Source organism: Rattus rattus, chromosome 1, assembly GCF_011064425.1.
Source record: "Rattus rattus isolate New Zealand chromosome 1, Rrattus_CSIRO_v1, whole genome shotgun sequence".
NCBI classification, from domain to species: Eukaryota; Metazoa; Chordata; class Mammalia; order Rodentia; family Muridae; genus Rattus; species Rattus rattus.
Genome location: NC_046154.1, coordinates 245736939 through 245753382, shown reverse-complemented (window position 1 = coordinate 245753382; position 16444 = coordinate 245736939). Strand labels below are relative to the sequence as shown.

General features: G+C 48.1%; 1 protein-coding gene across 2 annotated transcripts in view; it reads left to right on the top strand.

Annotated features, from left to right (window-relative positions):
* Trappc9 (trafficking protein particle complex 9) overlaps positions 1–16444 on the top strand; it is a 464527-nt gene that overhangs the window by 96677 nt on the left and 351406 nt on the right. For both annotated transcript variants that reach the window (XM_032916426.1, XM_032916420.1), the window contains 4 exons: positions 4376–4521; positions 8223–8308; positions 10946–11072; positions 15046–15178. In XM_032916426.1, the coding sequence (XP_032772317.1) occupies positions 4376–4521; positions 8223–8308; positions 10946–11072; positions 15046–15178 (492 nt within the window). The remainder of the gene's footprint in view (positions 1–4375; positions 4522–8222; positions 8309–10945; positions 11073–15045; positions 15179–16444) is intronic.

The following is a 16444-nucleotide window of genomic DNA, read 5'->3' as shown; positions in this document are numbered from 1 at the left end:
GGGGGCAGGGTCTTGGGACAATACACACACTTTAAGGACACATCCCTTTGGGCCTGTTTCCTCTGTCTGAGTCCCAGCTCCTAGCAAGGCGTTTTCCACTGGGAACTCGTCAGTGGATGAACACACCAGTGGAACCAGGGTGGAGTTTTACTGTGGCCTCCCACAGGGCTGCAGAGCCAGGTCTTCAGCACAGAAGCCTTTGGGTGTTTCCCGCTGGAGCCATAGCGATCTCCACATCCAAAGCTGACTCCATCAGTTCCGTATTGAAAACGTCAGGGGGAGGGAGTGAGAGTGACCCCTGGGGTTGAGGAAGAGCTTGGTGGTGTGAATACTGAAGACCACAGCTTCCTGCTCTGCAATAATCTGCTGCATGGCAGGGTGTTTAAAAGGTAATCATTTCAGTGAGTCAGATTTCAGGGGTGCTGTGTAGAATCGATGGTTACAAGCTAATTTTATCAGAGATGCCTCAAAACTATGGTCTCTTGTTTTTACAATAGATAGTTCATGCCTTTCCCAGAGACCTTTCTTGGTTCTCGATGATAAAACCATTTTACAGGAAAAGGCCCTCCTGGAAGCAGGAAGGAGGCACAACCCGAAGCGGTTTCAAGTAATTACGATGCAGGTTAATGAGAGCCAAACACATCCCTGTTGAAATCTGATCTGAAATTCACTTGATGAAATGTGTACTCAGTAGTCAAGATGAGAGGGCCCTGGCCACCTATGGGGTTCAGAAATGGTCAGGAATGATGTCATCTTCTAATGACGTCACTGCCACAGTGCCTGTGGATGCAGCAGAGGGCAGCCAAGTGAAGACCCAAGCATGCCTGTAGAACTTTGCACCGGGGAATAAAGGGCAGCCGAGCTGGCCTCAGCTTCTAGTCCTTTTGCCTCTGCTGGCCAGTGTTGGGATTTAGAAGCCTGCACTACCACGCCCAGCATGGTGTAGGTTATCCTAGAGTTTAGCATAGGGTTCAGGGATGTTCGTAGTTAGCTAACAGCCAACGATTGGTGTCCTCCTGAATTAGCTAATAGGGACATCTGCACCGACAGAAACCTGTTCCCACAAGAGTGGCTTGGGAGTGTTTAGCTTGAGCTTCGAGCTGGAGCATGGGCCAGGAGCTGTGTGAGAGCTGACCCGTGTTTCCCCTGGACACAGAGTGGAGAATGAGAAGGCAAGGAGGAAGGGCTCCATTAGTTCCTGTGCCTTCCCGCTCAAGTGGCGTGCTAACAACCACTGCCCTAGTTAGCATTCCACTGCTGCTCAGCGTGATCCCCATTAGCCACAGGATGCCGAGGAGAGTCGGGATTCTGAAATGTCAGCCATCTCCAAATGGACACTCGTCTCTCGGATGCTGCTTTGGTCACAGCAGCTTCGCCTGCCAAATCCAGCACCATTTGCTCAGCAGAGATTCAGGCTAAATGAATGACATGGGCTTCAGGTCAGGTGCCTGCCTCCATTGATGGTTTTACTTGGAGGCACATCTTATAAAGTGGCACTCGATGCAAAAGGTTGAACACCTTAACTAGTTACAGTGTCACTTTTCTGGCTGACTGTGTCCTCAATTCTTTGACATGTGCTACAAACCAGCCATTTGTCAGTTTAATTGGAGGACTCCTGAGAATTCCCACCCATAACCCATTTTTAGGTGGGACTGTGATATGACACAGAAAGTGTCCCTTGTTCTGAGAACCCTGAGTTGTCCCATCCTCAAATATATACTCAGGTTGGTGGGCTTTGCCTGGTACAGCATCCAGCAGTGTGGTTATAGCCAGCATCAAGACTTAGCATCTTCCTCCCTTGTGTCCAGCACTTCCATTTTGACCAAGCAATTCTCTACTGGCAAATAATCATTGTCTTAAGACTGGGAAAGGAGGGAAGGCTCTGCTGACCTACTGTGTGCCAGGTGCCATGACAAGTACAAACATGCACCTCAGGCAGTCCCACGATGCCCTGCAGATCTGAAGGCCACCCTCCTTTTCCTGTCTTCATGCAGAGTGCACAGCAACACTTGTACCAGGCAGATGGAAAAGAGGGTGGTAGGCATGGGTCAGGTCAGGCGGGCGTGTGAGCTGTCCCTAGCGCTAAGCCTCTTTCATGGGAGGGCCTGGATTAGCACATACAGAAAAATACAGATTATGCACTGTCTGTAGCATGCAGGCTGCCCTGAGAGCTACACCAAGAAGTGTGTGCACAGGCTTATCTTCTCAACTTCCATCCCTCGGGTGGGTGGTGAAGGGCAGGGTCAGGTTGGGTGTGTCTTCCAAGAATCATCCCTGCCTATGAAAACTGGGGGCCAAAGAAAGGAAACGCCCTTCCAGCCACATGTATTACCTCCCCTTTGCTGATTTTATGAGCAAAAGCTGAGTGAGGTTCAGGCCACTGGACCGCAAAGCCATCAGTGTGTGTTGTCTCACAGGTAGGTCCTCCAGACTGTAATGAGGGTCTTTCTGTCAACTTCAAGGTACCTGTCAGTCTGAGAGGGCCATTGGTCTAAGGCAGTTTCCTCGAAATGGGGGTGTGTGCACACAAAGCCTGGGTTTCCTGCAGTCAGCAATGAGTTTCACCAAGTGCTCAGCTTGAATAGATTTGAACACTGAGTTTGGAGCTCAACTTTTGGGAATATATTCACAGCATTTACTGAAAACAACAGGTTCAAGTGCTAGAGAAGGCCCTTGGTCCTCAGCTAGTCCACAGCTTGCTTCAAAACAGAACTGTGAGGCCACTCTGACTCCAGATGATAATATGATGGAGGAGTTCATACAGAGAAAGAATCCAAGGGAGGAAACCTCATCCACACCCGGGTTAGTGTGAGTGGTGGATGTACCCCTTGCCTGTGACCTGAACCCTGTCAGTGCCCGGGTGATGAGTGCTGTATGGCTCTCGGCACAGGGTAGGTTGGAGTCCTCTTGGAGCCTTGGAGCCCATCCCTCCCAACAGAGATCAGCTCTGTGGGGTAGTTCTTATTAGTCAGTGTGGGTTGAGCTGTGCATCAAACTGGAGTGACTTACTGAATACAGCACAGCATGTCCTGATCACTCAGGCTGGGGTGAGTGGGTGGCACCCTAGGCACCAAGGTGGCTTCCGAGGTGTTTGAGACACTGCCTAGGGAGCGGGTGGCACAGGGACTGCATGGGCTCGGCTTCTAACAGGAATTGATTCATAGTTGACCTGGATGATGCTGAGCATGATGGGTAGTGCATTTTTATGCAAATGCCTCCTTCATTCAAAGAGACTGGGACTTTTGCTGGACTTCATAGCTGAGATCACTTAAGACTGCTATCCTGCTGTGCACTCAGCCTTTAAGAGAGAGCAGCGTAACAACCAATGTTACTTGCTTTGGATTTCGCATGCAATCAATGCTTACACCTAATCTAATGCTAACTTTTATCTTATAGTTTTGTATTGTTGCATGCCTGGACTCAGAGTGATACATGTATATGTTGTATGGTCATTTGCTGAAAACATCTAACAAGTCAATTACAACCCTTTTCAATAAACGTGTACCATCCGCGTTGGAAACTTCATGGATAGGACTCGATGGCTTGTTTGCACTGCTCTTTGTTATCTGAGCCAGTTGGGGTCAGTTGAAGCCAGTGATTTCGTCTGTTATAAAGCTCTGTTGAAGATTTCTATGAAGTATCCCTCGTTCCTTTCCCATAAGATGCTTTCTGTGCTGTTCAATAAATACAGACCGAAGACCTTCTTTAGGAACACAGGCATATGGGACAGATCAGACTCATACATCAGACAGACTGCAGAAAAGTCAGAAATCACAAATCCAGATGACAGGAAGCATGGGACGAAGCAGAGAACTCCAACTTGACTAATCTGAGTCAATTTCCTTTCCTTAATGTGACACGGACTCATTTTGTTGATTCTAAAGTTATTGTTAATGCTTTTAACTTGTGAACACAAGCATGGGTCAGTGGATGGAGAAGCAGCCATTCCTGAGGATAGCATGGTGTGCTCCTTGACTCCTTCTCCTGTGCTGTCTGATGATCCCACAGATAGGCTTTGGCTTCTACTTCCTGTGGTCAGGCTTGTCACAGGCATGAGCAGTAGATAGCAGATCAGTGAGCCCCAGAAGGGATCTGGGACTCCAACCTCACCTCAGTCCCTTAAGCAAGGCCTGACTGAATCTTCATTTTATAGAAGGAACCTTTGTGTGGAGAAGGTGAGAAAAGGCTGTACCCATCCCAAGCGCAGAAAGGACCTCTCCTTCCTGGCCTCTGGGTTGGGATATTTATTCTGCTACCTGGTCCTATAGTGTGGGAGCTCTTCCTTTCCTTCAGCGCATCTTCTTTTATGGTCATCAGTTGTATGTGGTCCAGAGTGTCCTGACAGCAAGTGCCCGTGTTCCGTTCACAATGCTAGGTGCGTGAAGCTGCTGAGTCTCCCCACCAGCCTCCGGCCGCAGAAGGTGAAAAGCTTGCTGGGGCAGAGCATGTCCACCAAGAGTCCCTTCATCTATTCCCCAATCATCGCACACAACCGTGGAGAAGAACGCAACAAGAAAATAGGTAGGCCACAATCTGTTTCTAGCCAGTTCTCCTGCATATACTGCATACGCTTCTCTGTGCTTGTGTACACACTCTCCCGGAACTTTACTTCATGCGTTGTTTTAAGCTGGCAGTTGCTCACTGATCTAATTTTTAGAAACTTATTTCATGGAAGATGATTCATAGATGATTTAGAAGCCAAAAAAGACCGAGGGTATCACATGTTAGAGGCAGGGAACATGTGCGTGTCCGTCTACTGGTTACCATCCTGTGGTCTAGTCACAGGGGCTCCACACTGGTCCTTGTCACTTCCTCCAAAGGTCACAGACATCCAGTGGTAACTAGAGTTGAACCTGTAGGCATACTCACGTCTAAACCACTGCGGTATTAGTGCACTGAATGCTTTGTTCTGAGATAGACTGTGTTGGATGGATCTGCTCCAGTGCAGGCCACCCTAAGCAGGCCAGGTAAGGCTGTGACATTTGGTAGGTGGAGCATGTGAAATACTCTTATATTTTCTTGAATGAGGGTCTTACCATGTAGCTTAGGCTTATCTCAAACTCATTATGTAGTTGAGGCTAGCTTTGGACTCTAGATCTCTCTGCCTTTTTGAGCCAGTATTATAGACATGCCTCAACATTCCTGGCTACTTAAATGGTTTTTTATTTTGTTTGTTTGTTTTCTTGTTTTTTTTGGGGGGTGGTTTAGGATATTTTCAACTGTTGGGTACTCTCTATATGAGAACAAGTCTCTATCTCCAACACATTTTCTGTCTAATATATGTAGGTAGAATACAAACCCATGAAGAATGAAGATCAGGGTGAGATGGATGTGAGTTCTTGAAAGTTGTAGGGCTGTTAAAAGCTGTTCCTGGTATTAACTAGTAACCCAGAGCAGAGCCCATGGACTTTCAGGAAGCTGGGGCAGGCATAGAGTGACCTTGTCTTGAGGTAGCAGGGCGGCCTGCCCTGGTTTGGCTCTGCCTGTTCTGTAACTGTTCACTGTGAAAATGAGAGAGGAGGAGGAGCTGGTGTGCAGCTCGTTGGCAGAGTGCCCACCTAGCATTCACAGAGCTGAAGTTGGATCCCAAGCACTGATTGTTCTGTGTGTGGTCATCCACATTGGTAACCCCAGCTCTTGGGAGGAAGGCATAGGTGGGTCAGAAGTTTGAAGCCTTCTTCCGCTACACAGTGAGTTGGAGGCTAGCCTGGGCTGTGTGAGAGCTTGTCTCAGGAAGAGCGTGAGATCGGTTAAGGAGGAAGTAAAGAGAGCTATGGGCTAATGTTTCAGGAGAAGGCAGCTGATACTGAGTGCTAGTGAATCCCTGCAAATGTGTGCTGAGTCTTTGAAATTCCATCTTGGTGTTTGGTTTTGAAAGTCAGCCCCGAGCCAGGCATGGTGGCACATGCTTTTAGAAGTTCAGCACTTGGGGGGCAGAGATAGACAGATTTCTGAGTTCAAGGCCAGCCTGGTTTATAGAATAAGTTTCAGGACAGCCGGAGCTACACAGTGAAACCCTGTCTCTACCCCCACCCCCTCCAAAGAAAGTCAGCTCCAGACATAGGTCCCTTACTCTGCTCCTTTGCTCTGGAGACAAGGACATATGGTAGTGACAGGAAGTGTCTAATCAGGGGTACTTGATAACCAGGGAGGGCAGACAGCATTTCCCACTCAGCAGGCACTGTGGGGAGGGTCAGTTGTCCCTTTGCAATGCATTGGGCCCTAGTGCAACCTCTGATGGGAATGGCTCCCTTCATCTTATTGGAGGCAGAGGATGGCATCGTCCTGCATTGGCTCACCGACTTCTCAACTACCCCATGTAGCCGGACCACTTATAAACAAGAGCCTGTCTCAAAAACAAACAAAAAGCCTAGGGAGACTCTTAATCCTACCATGCACCACCTCTGTAAAGGGCAGAGCTCATGAAGCAGCTACATTGGCCCACAGACAGACACAGAGGCAGGCAAGGAGTTGGACAGTGTTCTCAGGACCCCTCTCTGACCCCCAAGGACATCTCCAAGATCCACTATATCTCTGATGCTACAGTAACTCTCTCGTTACACTTGGAGATCCACTTAGAAACATTTGAAATTTAGTCCAGAGATGATGCGATGTCTTCAAGCCTCCAGCGTGGACTCAGTAATCAGGATAGTTCCAGAAAGGACATTAGAAGCTATAGAATGTAAATTACATTTTCCACTCAGAAGTGTACATTTGGAGTTGAAATGTAGCTGGTTTGTCCGAGTGCTTCCTTGGCACTCATGAGAAGTAGGGCTCACTCTCCTGTGCCTGAAAATGAGGACGCTGGCACCTGTGGCCTCAGATCCCACAGCTGTGCAAACTGCTGGAGTCGTCAGCCTAGTCTCCCGACACCCTAATACAACATTGTATCTACAAAGTTCACACCTGAGAGAGCCTCCCAATTGAGTTCTTCATTCCAAACAAAGAAAACAAACAAAACCAACAAGAACCCAAGCCAAACCAAACCAGACCAACCAACCAAACAAAAACCTCCTAATATTTTAAGTCAGCTTTGTGACGCTGTGTTGGGCTGCATGTGATTTTAGACTCTTGGCTAGACAGTGTTTGCCTGGTCTCTTCTGCAAATGTAGACTTCATAAGAGGAAGGCTCCAACAGCTTCTTATGACTGAATCAGGGAAAGTGCAGCTGAACCGGCTTCAGTGGTGTACAGCCTAGGCGGCCCATGGTGCCGGGAGGCACCGTGTTTGCTTAGTGCTCTCTTGCTGTCACCAGATTCTTACTCATCTCTGGGTAAATGGTCCCACATTTCATCTGATCCAGCACTACCCCAGCTCCTGTAATTCCCCTCTGACATTTTATCTGAACAAACGGAGGTGATGCTTTTCCTAACCAGTTCTTAAGGGAAAAAAAGCTTACCACTGATCCAGATGGTGCCCACAAAGGGCAGTCTAAGCTACTGGAAGATCCAGGAGAGGAAGCTGGACAGCCTAGGTGCAGGGCTGGAGCACATAGGGTGCAGTCTCCTGCTTTCTTTGGTTTGAGACAGGGTCTTCTGTCTTTCACTTTGGCTTCACTCTTGATGCCCCTGCTTCAGCTCCCTGTGGACTGACATTCCAGACCAGAGCCACCACACCGTCTTGGGTCTGATATCATTTGCAATAGGACTTCAGTCCTTGCAAGGTCTTGTGCTGATATCAACCGCTATCCCAGGAGCAAAGTAGTGGCCTGGACAGGCCAGGGCTGTCAGCGGCCATTTTGAGTGTTACTGTAGCCTGGCCCTGAAACTCTTACTTCCTATTAGGTGACTCAAATACTGATAGTGCCACCCCGGGCTCCAGTTGTGTCATCTTCAGAGTGGGACTTTAGAACCTGACTCAGGGTTGTTCTGGATCAAGTGAGAGACTGTTTCTCAGTGGTGACTAATCAGAGACCTTTGGGGCAGTTGTGCATGCCCCAAAGCAGGTTGTTGGAATAAATCAGGAAGGAACATGTCTGACCAGGTTTTAGGGGACATAGAGAAGTCATGCTCTGGGCCTCTTGCAAGTGGCCCCCAGAGGTACAGGTGCCCAGAGAAGCACCGGTCACCACCATAGCCATTGTCACTGGTCTGCTATGGTTCACAGTTCATAGGGACTCAGTGTGAACTGCTCATGCCCAGGCTCTGCTCCGCAGACAACAAACGGAGAATAGTAATGATGGTACCCACTCACCTTGGAGATCTTCTGTATATATTTTGTAGATTTCCAGTGGGTTCAAGGAGACGTGTGTGAAGTCCAGCTGATGGTGTACAACCCGATGCCGTTTGAGCTCCGCGTGGAAAACATGGTATGTGCAACCAGACGTTTGGCCTAATTATCACCGAAAACACCATTTTGCTTAGTGTTGGGCATATGCACCCACTGACATCTACTTGATTTTACTTCCGGTTAGGTAAGGTCTCTGAACATTCTGTGTGCAGAGACCGTGCTTTGTCACCTCGTGTCTTTGCTTGGCACTCATGTACAAGCAATACTTCTGTTTATGGACACGATGATCTTACTTGATTGAATATAGACTTGAAATAGTCATCTGGAGGTCAGGGCTCAAAGTCTAGTACAGGCCACTGTTTAGTAAGAAAAGAATGTTTGCAGTGCATGGCTCTGACCTATCCTCTTGGTGGTCACTCACTTTGTAGTCAGTCAAGCCACTCAGAGCAGCTCACCAACTTGTGTGGTCAGAGGAGATGTATGACCTCGTCGTGTGGGACTCAGGCTAGGCCCCTGTCCCAGTGTTCTGTGATCCTCCTTGAGCTCTTTTCCTCTCAGGTGTGCACGGGTGCGTGTGCACAGGTGCGTGTGCACGGGTGCGTGTGCACGGGTGCGTGTGCACGGGTGCGTGTGCACGGGCACGTGTGCACATTTGCATGGGAGACCTCAGCTTGATGTTGGGGCTGTTCCCTGTTGGTCTTTCACCTCGATTTTGTTTGTTTTTGGTTTTTAGAGACAGGGTTTCTCTGTGCAGCCTTGGCTGTCCTAGAACTCACTCTGTAGACCAGGCTGGTCTTGAACTCAGAGATCTACCTGCCTCTGCCTCCCAAGTGCTAGGATTAAAGGTGTGGGTCACCACTGCCCGGCCACCTTAAATTTTTGAGGCAGGGTCTCCCAGTCCAATCCAGAGCTTGCTAATGTGGTGAGTCTTACGAGCCGGCTTGCTCCAGGGATCCCTTCTGCTCCTCGTGAGGCTGGAGTTAAAGGTTTGTTTTCACACTCACCTGACATTTATGTGGGTTCTGGGGATCCAAACTCCGGTCCTCTTTCTTGCTTGCTGAACTCATCATCTGCTGAGTTCTCTGCCCTGCCCTCGGTGAGAATCTGTTGCTGCTGTCCGAGGGCTGCCGCTGCTCTCCATATTTTCTTTCTTTTTTCTTTTGTCTTTGAGACAGAGTCTCACTACGTAACTGGCTGGCCTTGAACTCCCAGCACTACACCTGCCTCTACCTTCCAAGTGCTGGGATTCAAGGCATGTTTAGTATGCTTGGCTAATTTAAAAGACAAATCTTTAAAAGTTGCTTTCATTATTTTCATGATAAGCACATTAAAAATATATGCTTATTGTAAAAGATTAAGAGTAAAACATTTTAAGTTAAAGGTCTGCTTGGAGATAGTTCTCCACTTGGGACAGAAACTTAAATAATTACGAAGCGTTTTAGGCATAAACTCTCATATATTCACCACCTGCCCTGAAGATGTATTAGCAACTGCCATTTGGCTCTAGTTAACTTAAACATAAGCTGAGTGTCCATGTATTTTGCTTAGGGACAACAGCCGTATAATGGGCTTTTCTTCTACTCTCACCCATGGCATCTGTGCGTACCTCACATATATCATCGAATCCACCAGATTGCTTTTGTTTCTGGTGTTTTCTGTAGGCAGAGATGGGAAAGGACGTGCAAATGTGTGCACACATACACCTGTTTTCATTTGTGCACACATATACATGTGCATAGGTACAAAACCTCTGGTGGGTCACACCTCAGCTATCCCAGCCTGTTCCCCAGAGCCCCCCCCACCCCCTTTTGATGTTGGCATGCTTCCGTCTATTGTGAGTAATGCTCACAGAGTCTGTGCACTCACTCCTGGTCATGTATCTAAAATAGTCCTACCGATTTGACTACTGTCCTGTGGAAAGCCTTATCACTTGGGAGAATCTGGAAATTCTTTCTCCATTGAGGTCCTCTTTGTTTAGTAGCTGCCATGAAATCTTGCACAACATCTTGGAATTTACTCCAAGATGTTTATGGGCTTTGTTAATGCTATTTCCTTCCTTTTGCTTTTCAGGGTGTTTTTTTTTTTTTTTTTTTCTAGCTCATGTTAATGCTTGTGCTGTTGAAACTTCCTTCTGGCCTTTGCCTCTTTGCTGACCATACTTGCTTATTCAGGGTTCAACATGGATTCCAAGGGGTGGCAACGATAAGACTTTGCCTTTGTGAACAGTTGTCCCTGTCACACTGACTGGAACCTCCTAAGGACTGATGTCTCTGTGCTATGGCCCGCCAAGAGCAGCTCCTTGAGGCTTAGGACTTGTGGTTCACTAGCAAGCTCGGTGACCATTGAGACGAACAAATAAGTCACAGATGCCCTGGAGCGAAGCCAACTTCTGAGAATTCCCACACTCTCTTTTTCTTTTGTGTGTGAGACACGATATTTATTTACTTTTCTTTGGGTCTGTATTCTCATTTGACGAAACAGCAAAGCAAGGGATCAGATGACAATAGTGGGCCTAGCCTCAGCGGGGGCTTTTGCTTGCCACCCTGCTCTCCGGATCACACCAGTCTCCCTTGAAGTTCTCTGAGGGGTTTTGAAAAGCTGCCGGACTTTTCATTCCCACGGTTTCTGCAGTGAGTGCCACAGAGCTCAATAAGAGGTGGCCGTCCAGCCTGGGTCTGGCCTGTGCCTCCTCACAGTGCTCCTTCACTTCCTGCAGGGGCTTCTCACCAGCGGAGTGGAGTTCGAGTCTCTTCCTGCAGCACTCTCCCTCCCTGCGGAATCTGGTTTGTACCCGGTGACACTGGTCGGGGTCCCACAGACTACAGGGATGATCACTGTGAATGGTAAGGAGAGTTCCTCTGTGGTTTCTGCATCATTGATGCAGATCACTGGAGCTGGTCACCTGACCCATGATCCTAACCAGCTAAATGACAATGAGATGATGGCACTTATATCCAAAGTGAGATGATAGAAAAAAGTTGGTTTTGCTGTGTGCTGGGTACCTGATGTGCTGCCGTGGGGACAAAGTCCTGTGCCTTGGCTGCTCTAGTTTGCCTCGCCTCGTCTTTGCTTTTCTCCTTTGGGACAGCATGGACTCAGCCTCTTTCACTGCCACCAAATCCACTTCAGAGCCACCGTGCCCCCTTCAGAGCTTTGTATGTCCGTGAAGACTCTGCCATCCACCTCTGCAGTGGTTTCTCGATGCCCTGCATTCTCTATGCAGATCTTGATACTTATCAAAACTCTTGTCACCATGGTCAAGAGCAGTTCTATTCTGGCTGAAACTGGGCCTACTGTTTAGTCTTTTCCTAATCTTGTACAGAGATCAGCCTTGGCATGGTGCCTCCTCCCTGGCCTGGTTCAGTCTTGGTTTCTGCATGCTGTATGCTGGCTTCCTCCCTCTGTTGTCCTATCCCTTCTTCCCTGCCCTCCCTGACCCTGCGCCTCCTTTCTTCTCAGTTTGCATGATGTATGCGTGTGTATGGGTAGCACATATGCCGTGGCGTGCATGTGGAGGTCAGATGATGATATTGACTTTATGTATGTTCTGGATTAAACTCAGGCTCCTGGCTGGCATGGTAAGCACTTTACCTGCCAAGCTATTTCCCTGGACTCTTCCTGGAGTCTTCACCCCACCTTTGTTTTTTTCTCCCTTTTCTCTTCTTGCTTCATAACCCTACCAAGCAGGGACCTCCTCCTGCCTTCAGTCATGCCATGCATGCTTCTGGTGCTCCCTTAGGGACAGCCCCCACTGCTTGCTATCTCCTTGGAGGTCCTGTGAACTCTTCATGTATACCATGCCACACCAAGACCCTACCTCCTCTCCCTGAAGTAGCCTTTCTTTTAAAGGCTCCCATCTTAGTGAAGTGTCTTTGTGCACCATTTACCCTAACCAGCTCCCAGAACTCACTGATAATACTATACAATGTAGTCAGTCTCTCTGTCTCTGTCTCTGTCTGTCTCTGTCTGTCTCTGTCTCTGTCTCTGTCTCTCTCTCTCTCTCTCTGTCTCTCTCTCTCTCTCTGTGTCTCTCTCTCCCAGTTATTTTATTGGGTTCTTATCTCTACTGCCCTTCTCTATCCCAATCCTTTCCAACACTAGGTAGGCAGGAAAGGTCAGAGGGGTAAGGGGATGTAGACCCCTTTAGATACTTCCCGATGATTAGGGGTATCAAGTTGCTTGGGGTAAGTCTAATCTTCATCTTCTGAATATCCAATTTCTTCTTCTCCTGTCTTTGCTCAGAACCACTTGGTAAACATTAACCAGGAGCAGCAGGGGAGCAGCAGGGGAGCAGCAGGGGGAGCAGTAGCTGCCACAGGCCCTCTTGGGGACTCTCCCATTTATACCCTCTCCGAGTCCCCAAAGTTTCAAACATAAGCTGTCTGCAACTGGCAAAAATCATGCCCCTCCTAGAGCACGAGGCAATCATAGTTACTGGCTATGAACAATCTGAAGCAGCCCTTTATCTCACACCTAGGATTAAAACAAAAACATATTCACATAATACAACTGGATCTTTAAAGAAACCAGAATTCTCACTACAATACGAGAGCTGCTATTTCCTGCTGCCTACATGGTTGGTTTCATGTCATGGTTCTCTCACAGAGTTTATCACAGAGCACAAGGACTGGCCATTTCTGTCTTCAGCCTACTTGCTGATGGGCCCACCTCCCATACCAAGGCCCTCATCAGTCTTGTTTTAAGGCATATTCCTGAGCCTGGAACACCTTCACCCAGTGTCCTTATATTCCCTCTTGGAAAGACTTGTGTGTCACAGGGTTCCTGATGGTACCCATAGTACAGCAGTCATCTGAACCTTACTTACATGGATTTGTCTTTAAGGGCATCTGAGCTCAATCAGTTCTCAGGGCAAGCATTCTTCTAGCCTGTCATCCTGATTTGGTCCCTGTGATGTTCCCATGACACTCGGTATATCTTAGTTTCCATGGCATCAGGTGTGGCTTCTTCCTTGCCTTAACTATTGCTCAGCAGCATATGTGCTGTCTGGGAAAGATGTCGCCTGCTGGACAGTTAAATGCTATCCTAGCAAGTACTGAGATGGATGGAGATGTGAGAACTAGGGGATGCTGGGGACCCAGCAGGGACGTGGACAATGGAGGCCTGCCTTAGCAGGTGGCCCTGATCTTAGAAGGTCCACCAGGAGTAGACAATTGGAACCAATGTCTAGATGGGCTCCAGGCAGAGAGAGCAGCTTTTCCAGTCTGAGACTGGCATTTCTGGGGTGTGGTGGTTAGATGGAGGTAGCCAGGGTGGGGTAGACAGTAATGCTGCAGGAAGGAGATGGGCATCATGGAGGCCTTGGGAATCATCCTGAAGCTAGTTGGGGCTAGCTGCTATGTTTGTACAGAGGGGAAGCTTGCCAGACAGGCTTCAGAGCTACCTGAACAGGCTGTGGGGTAGATCTTAAAAGGACCTAGCATCTGTCCTCAGAGTCCAGGTAGGAAAGACACAGGCAGAGTTGTGGCTGTGAATGGGGAGAGGAAGGCACGAGTAGGTGGCCCAGGGACAAGACAGAAGCTACTGTAGCTCAGTGAGTGTGAGAGCCTGGCGGTAGGGGTGGGGTTATCCTCGGTGTCAGTGCCTACTTTTGGTGATCCTTAGTTGCCTGGGTGGCCTAGATCATCTGGACCTGCACTAAACATTGTCCCCAGACTAGAGTTCATGTGGCTATGGTTTTAGCATTGGCTATGTCTGAAGCAAAGGAAAATGACTGATTGTAATTAAGAATTATAAAATAACAAATGCTTAATAGACAAAATCATATCAGGTTCCATACAGAAGAAAGCATGAGATATTAGTGCCCAAGGGAGCTTCTGGGAAGAAATTAAACACCATAGACAGACTTTGAGAGGCTCTGAGTGGGAAGGAAGCAAGTGGCTACTGGGTCAAAGGGGGCGTCTCTGTCAGGGATTGGTGTGGTTGCTATGTCAGGGAGGGGCGTGGCTTCAGTGTCAGGGAGGGGTGCAGATGCTCTGCCTGGGAGGGGTGTGGCTGCTGTATCAGAGGGAGTATGGCTGCTTTGATAGATGGCTGTGGTTGTGTTAGAGAGTGGGTGTGGCTATGCAAGGGAGTGGGTGTGGCTGTGTTAGAGAGTGGGTGTGGCTGGAGTGGAGGAATTGCCTTTTGCTGCTCCACCAACAGAATGAGTGATGCCCACTGGGAAGGAGAATGGTTCCTCCTTAGGGAGTAACTTTCTTGTCCCTCTGGGATGTAATACACAAGTCTAGGCTTCTAGCTCCTGGCCATCACCTACATTTGTTACAAAGCAAGTACTGTTTACAGAATCACCTTTTGAGATCTCAAAAGCCATTTTAAAGCTTTGCTTAAACAATTTCAAGTGCTTATCTTTCTCCTTGCGAGGACCCTGTGCTGATCTTAAATTGTGGTCCTGGCACCCGTGTGGTCGAGCTGCCGCATCATGAAGCAGCTGTAATGACAATAATTGGCTCTTGAACCTTCGTCTCTCAACAGAGGGTTCTAAAGTAGTTTTCAGATGCTCATTAAGTCACATTATGCCTGGGAGAGGAATATTAGCATCGCTATCATGTTAGAGATGCTAAACCTGAAAGGTATATTAGAAAAGAGCAGAGATGGAAACTGCTGAGCCGTGAGGACTGGGAGTACTTAGGGCACAGTGTCCTCTGCTTCATTTTGTCCAAGGACAGCCAGGGTCTTTGGGGTACAGGGAGCAGTAGGGAACATGGGTGAGGGAGGAGGGGGGTTTTAGTGCTTTTTTTGGTGGCCTTTAGTAGGGGCCAAGCCCCGTCAGGAGGCACGAAACCATCTGTGTTGCAGGCTACCACACCACAGTCTTTGGGGTCTTCAGCGACTGTCTTCTGGACAACCTCCCGGGACTGAAAACGAGCGGCTCCACCGTGGAAGTCATCCCTGCCTTGCCAAGACTGCAGATCAGCACATCGTTGCCCAGGTAGGGGCCGGAGGGCACAGGGGTCAGTGGCTAGAAGCAGTCGACCTTAGGACACTCTTTGGCTATACATTTCTGAAAACAGCACAAATGGTTGGGGTTCATCTGGCTTGGGTAAGGCAGGAAACAGCAGAGGGACCTTAAGAGACCAGAGAGTTAGTATATTCTCTGAAAATATGTAAGAGCCCAGTTGAAGCCTTTCTCACCAGAGCAAAGGTACAGTTAGCCGTTAGAATCAGAACCACAAGAACCAGTTTAGGTTTTATGACCATTTAAGAAAAACTCGTGGGGCCTCGAGAGATGGCTCAGTGGGTAGGGTGCTTGCTGCACAAGCACAAGGACCTGAGTTTGGACCCCCAGCACCAATGTAAAAATTCAGGCCTGGTGGCCTGCAACACCAGAGATGGCAGGATCCTGGGTGTTCACTGTCAACCTAGTGAGATGGCAAGTTCCATATTCACTGAGAGCCCTACCAAAAAAAGTGTGCTGCTATAGAGGAAGACACCTGATGACCTCTGACCTACACACACACACACACACACACACACACACACACACACACACACACACACACACACACACACACACACGGGGGAGGGGGTAGATTGGAGGTTCTTATGACTTTAAAACATGATTTTCTTTCTCTTTCCTTTCTCTCTCTCTCTCTCTCTGTCTCTTTCCTTCCTTCTTCCTTTCTTTCTTCCTTCCTTCCTTTCTTTCTTCCTTCCTTTCTTTCTTTCTTTCTTTCTTTCTTTCTTCCTTCCTTCCTTCCTTCCTTCCTTCCTTCCTTTCCTTTCTTCCTTTCTTTCTTTCTTTCTTTCTTTCTTTCTTTCTTTCTTTCTTTCTTTCTTTCTTTCCTACTTACTTACAAAGTTTTTCTCTTTGTTCGTTTTTAGCATTTTATGGAAACATTAAAGGGAGTAAGCCTAGGTGGCCAGAACAGCTAGCTGTTTAGGGCTTTATGATCTTGCCTTGCCTTGTAGTGTCTTAGCCAGCCTGTTTCTTAAAAACTACATTCTTGGGTTGGATGAGGTAGTTTCTGCTTATTTTGTAGCCACATATGTAACTGAAGTCTTTTCACACATTAAAAAGCCTAACTTTAAGTTAAAATCTTCCATCGTCTTTCCCTTCCCTCTCCTCTTGGCTCCCCCCTTCTCCCTTTGTCCCGCTCCCCCACCCCAAATTCATGGCTTCTTTTTTACTTGTTATATGGATGAATCAATGCACAAACACAGTCTGCTGAGTCTGTTTAGAGCTGTTTATAGTGCC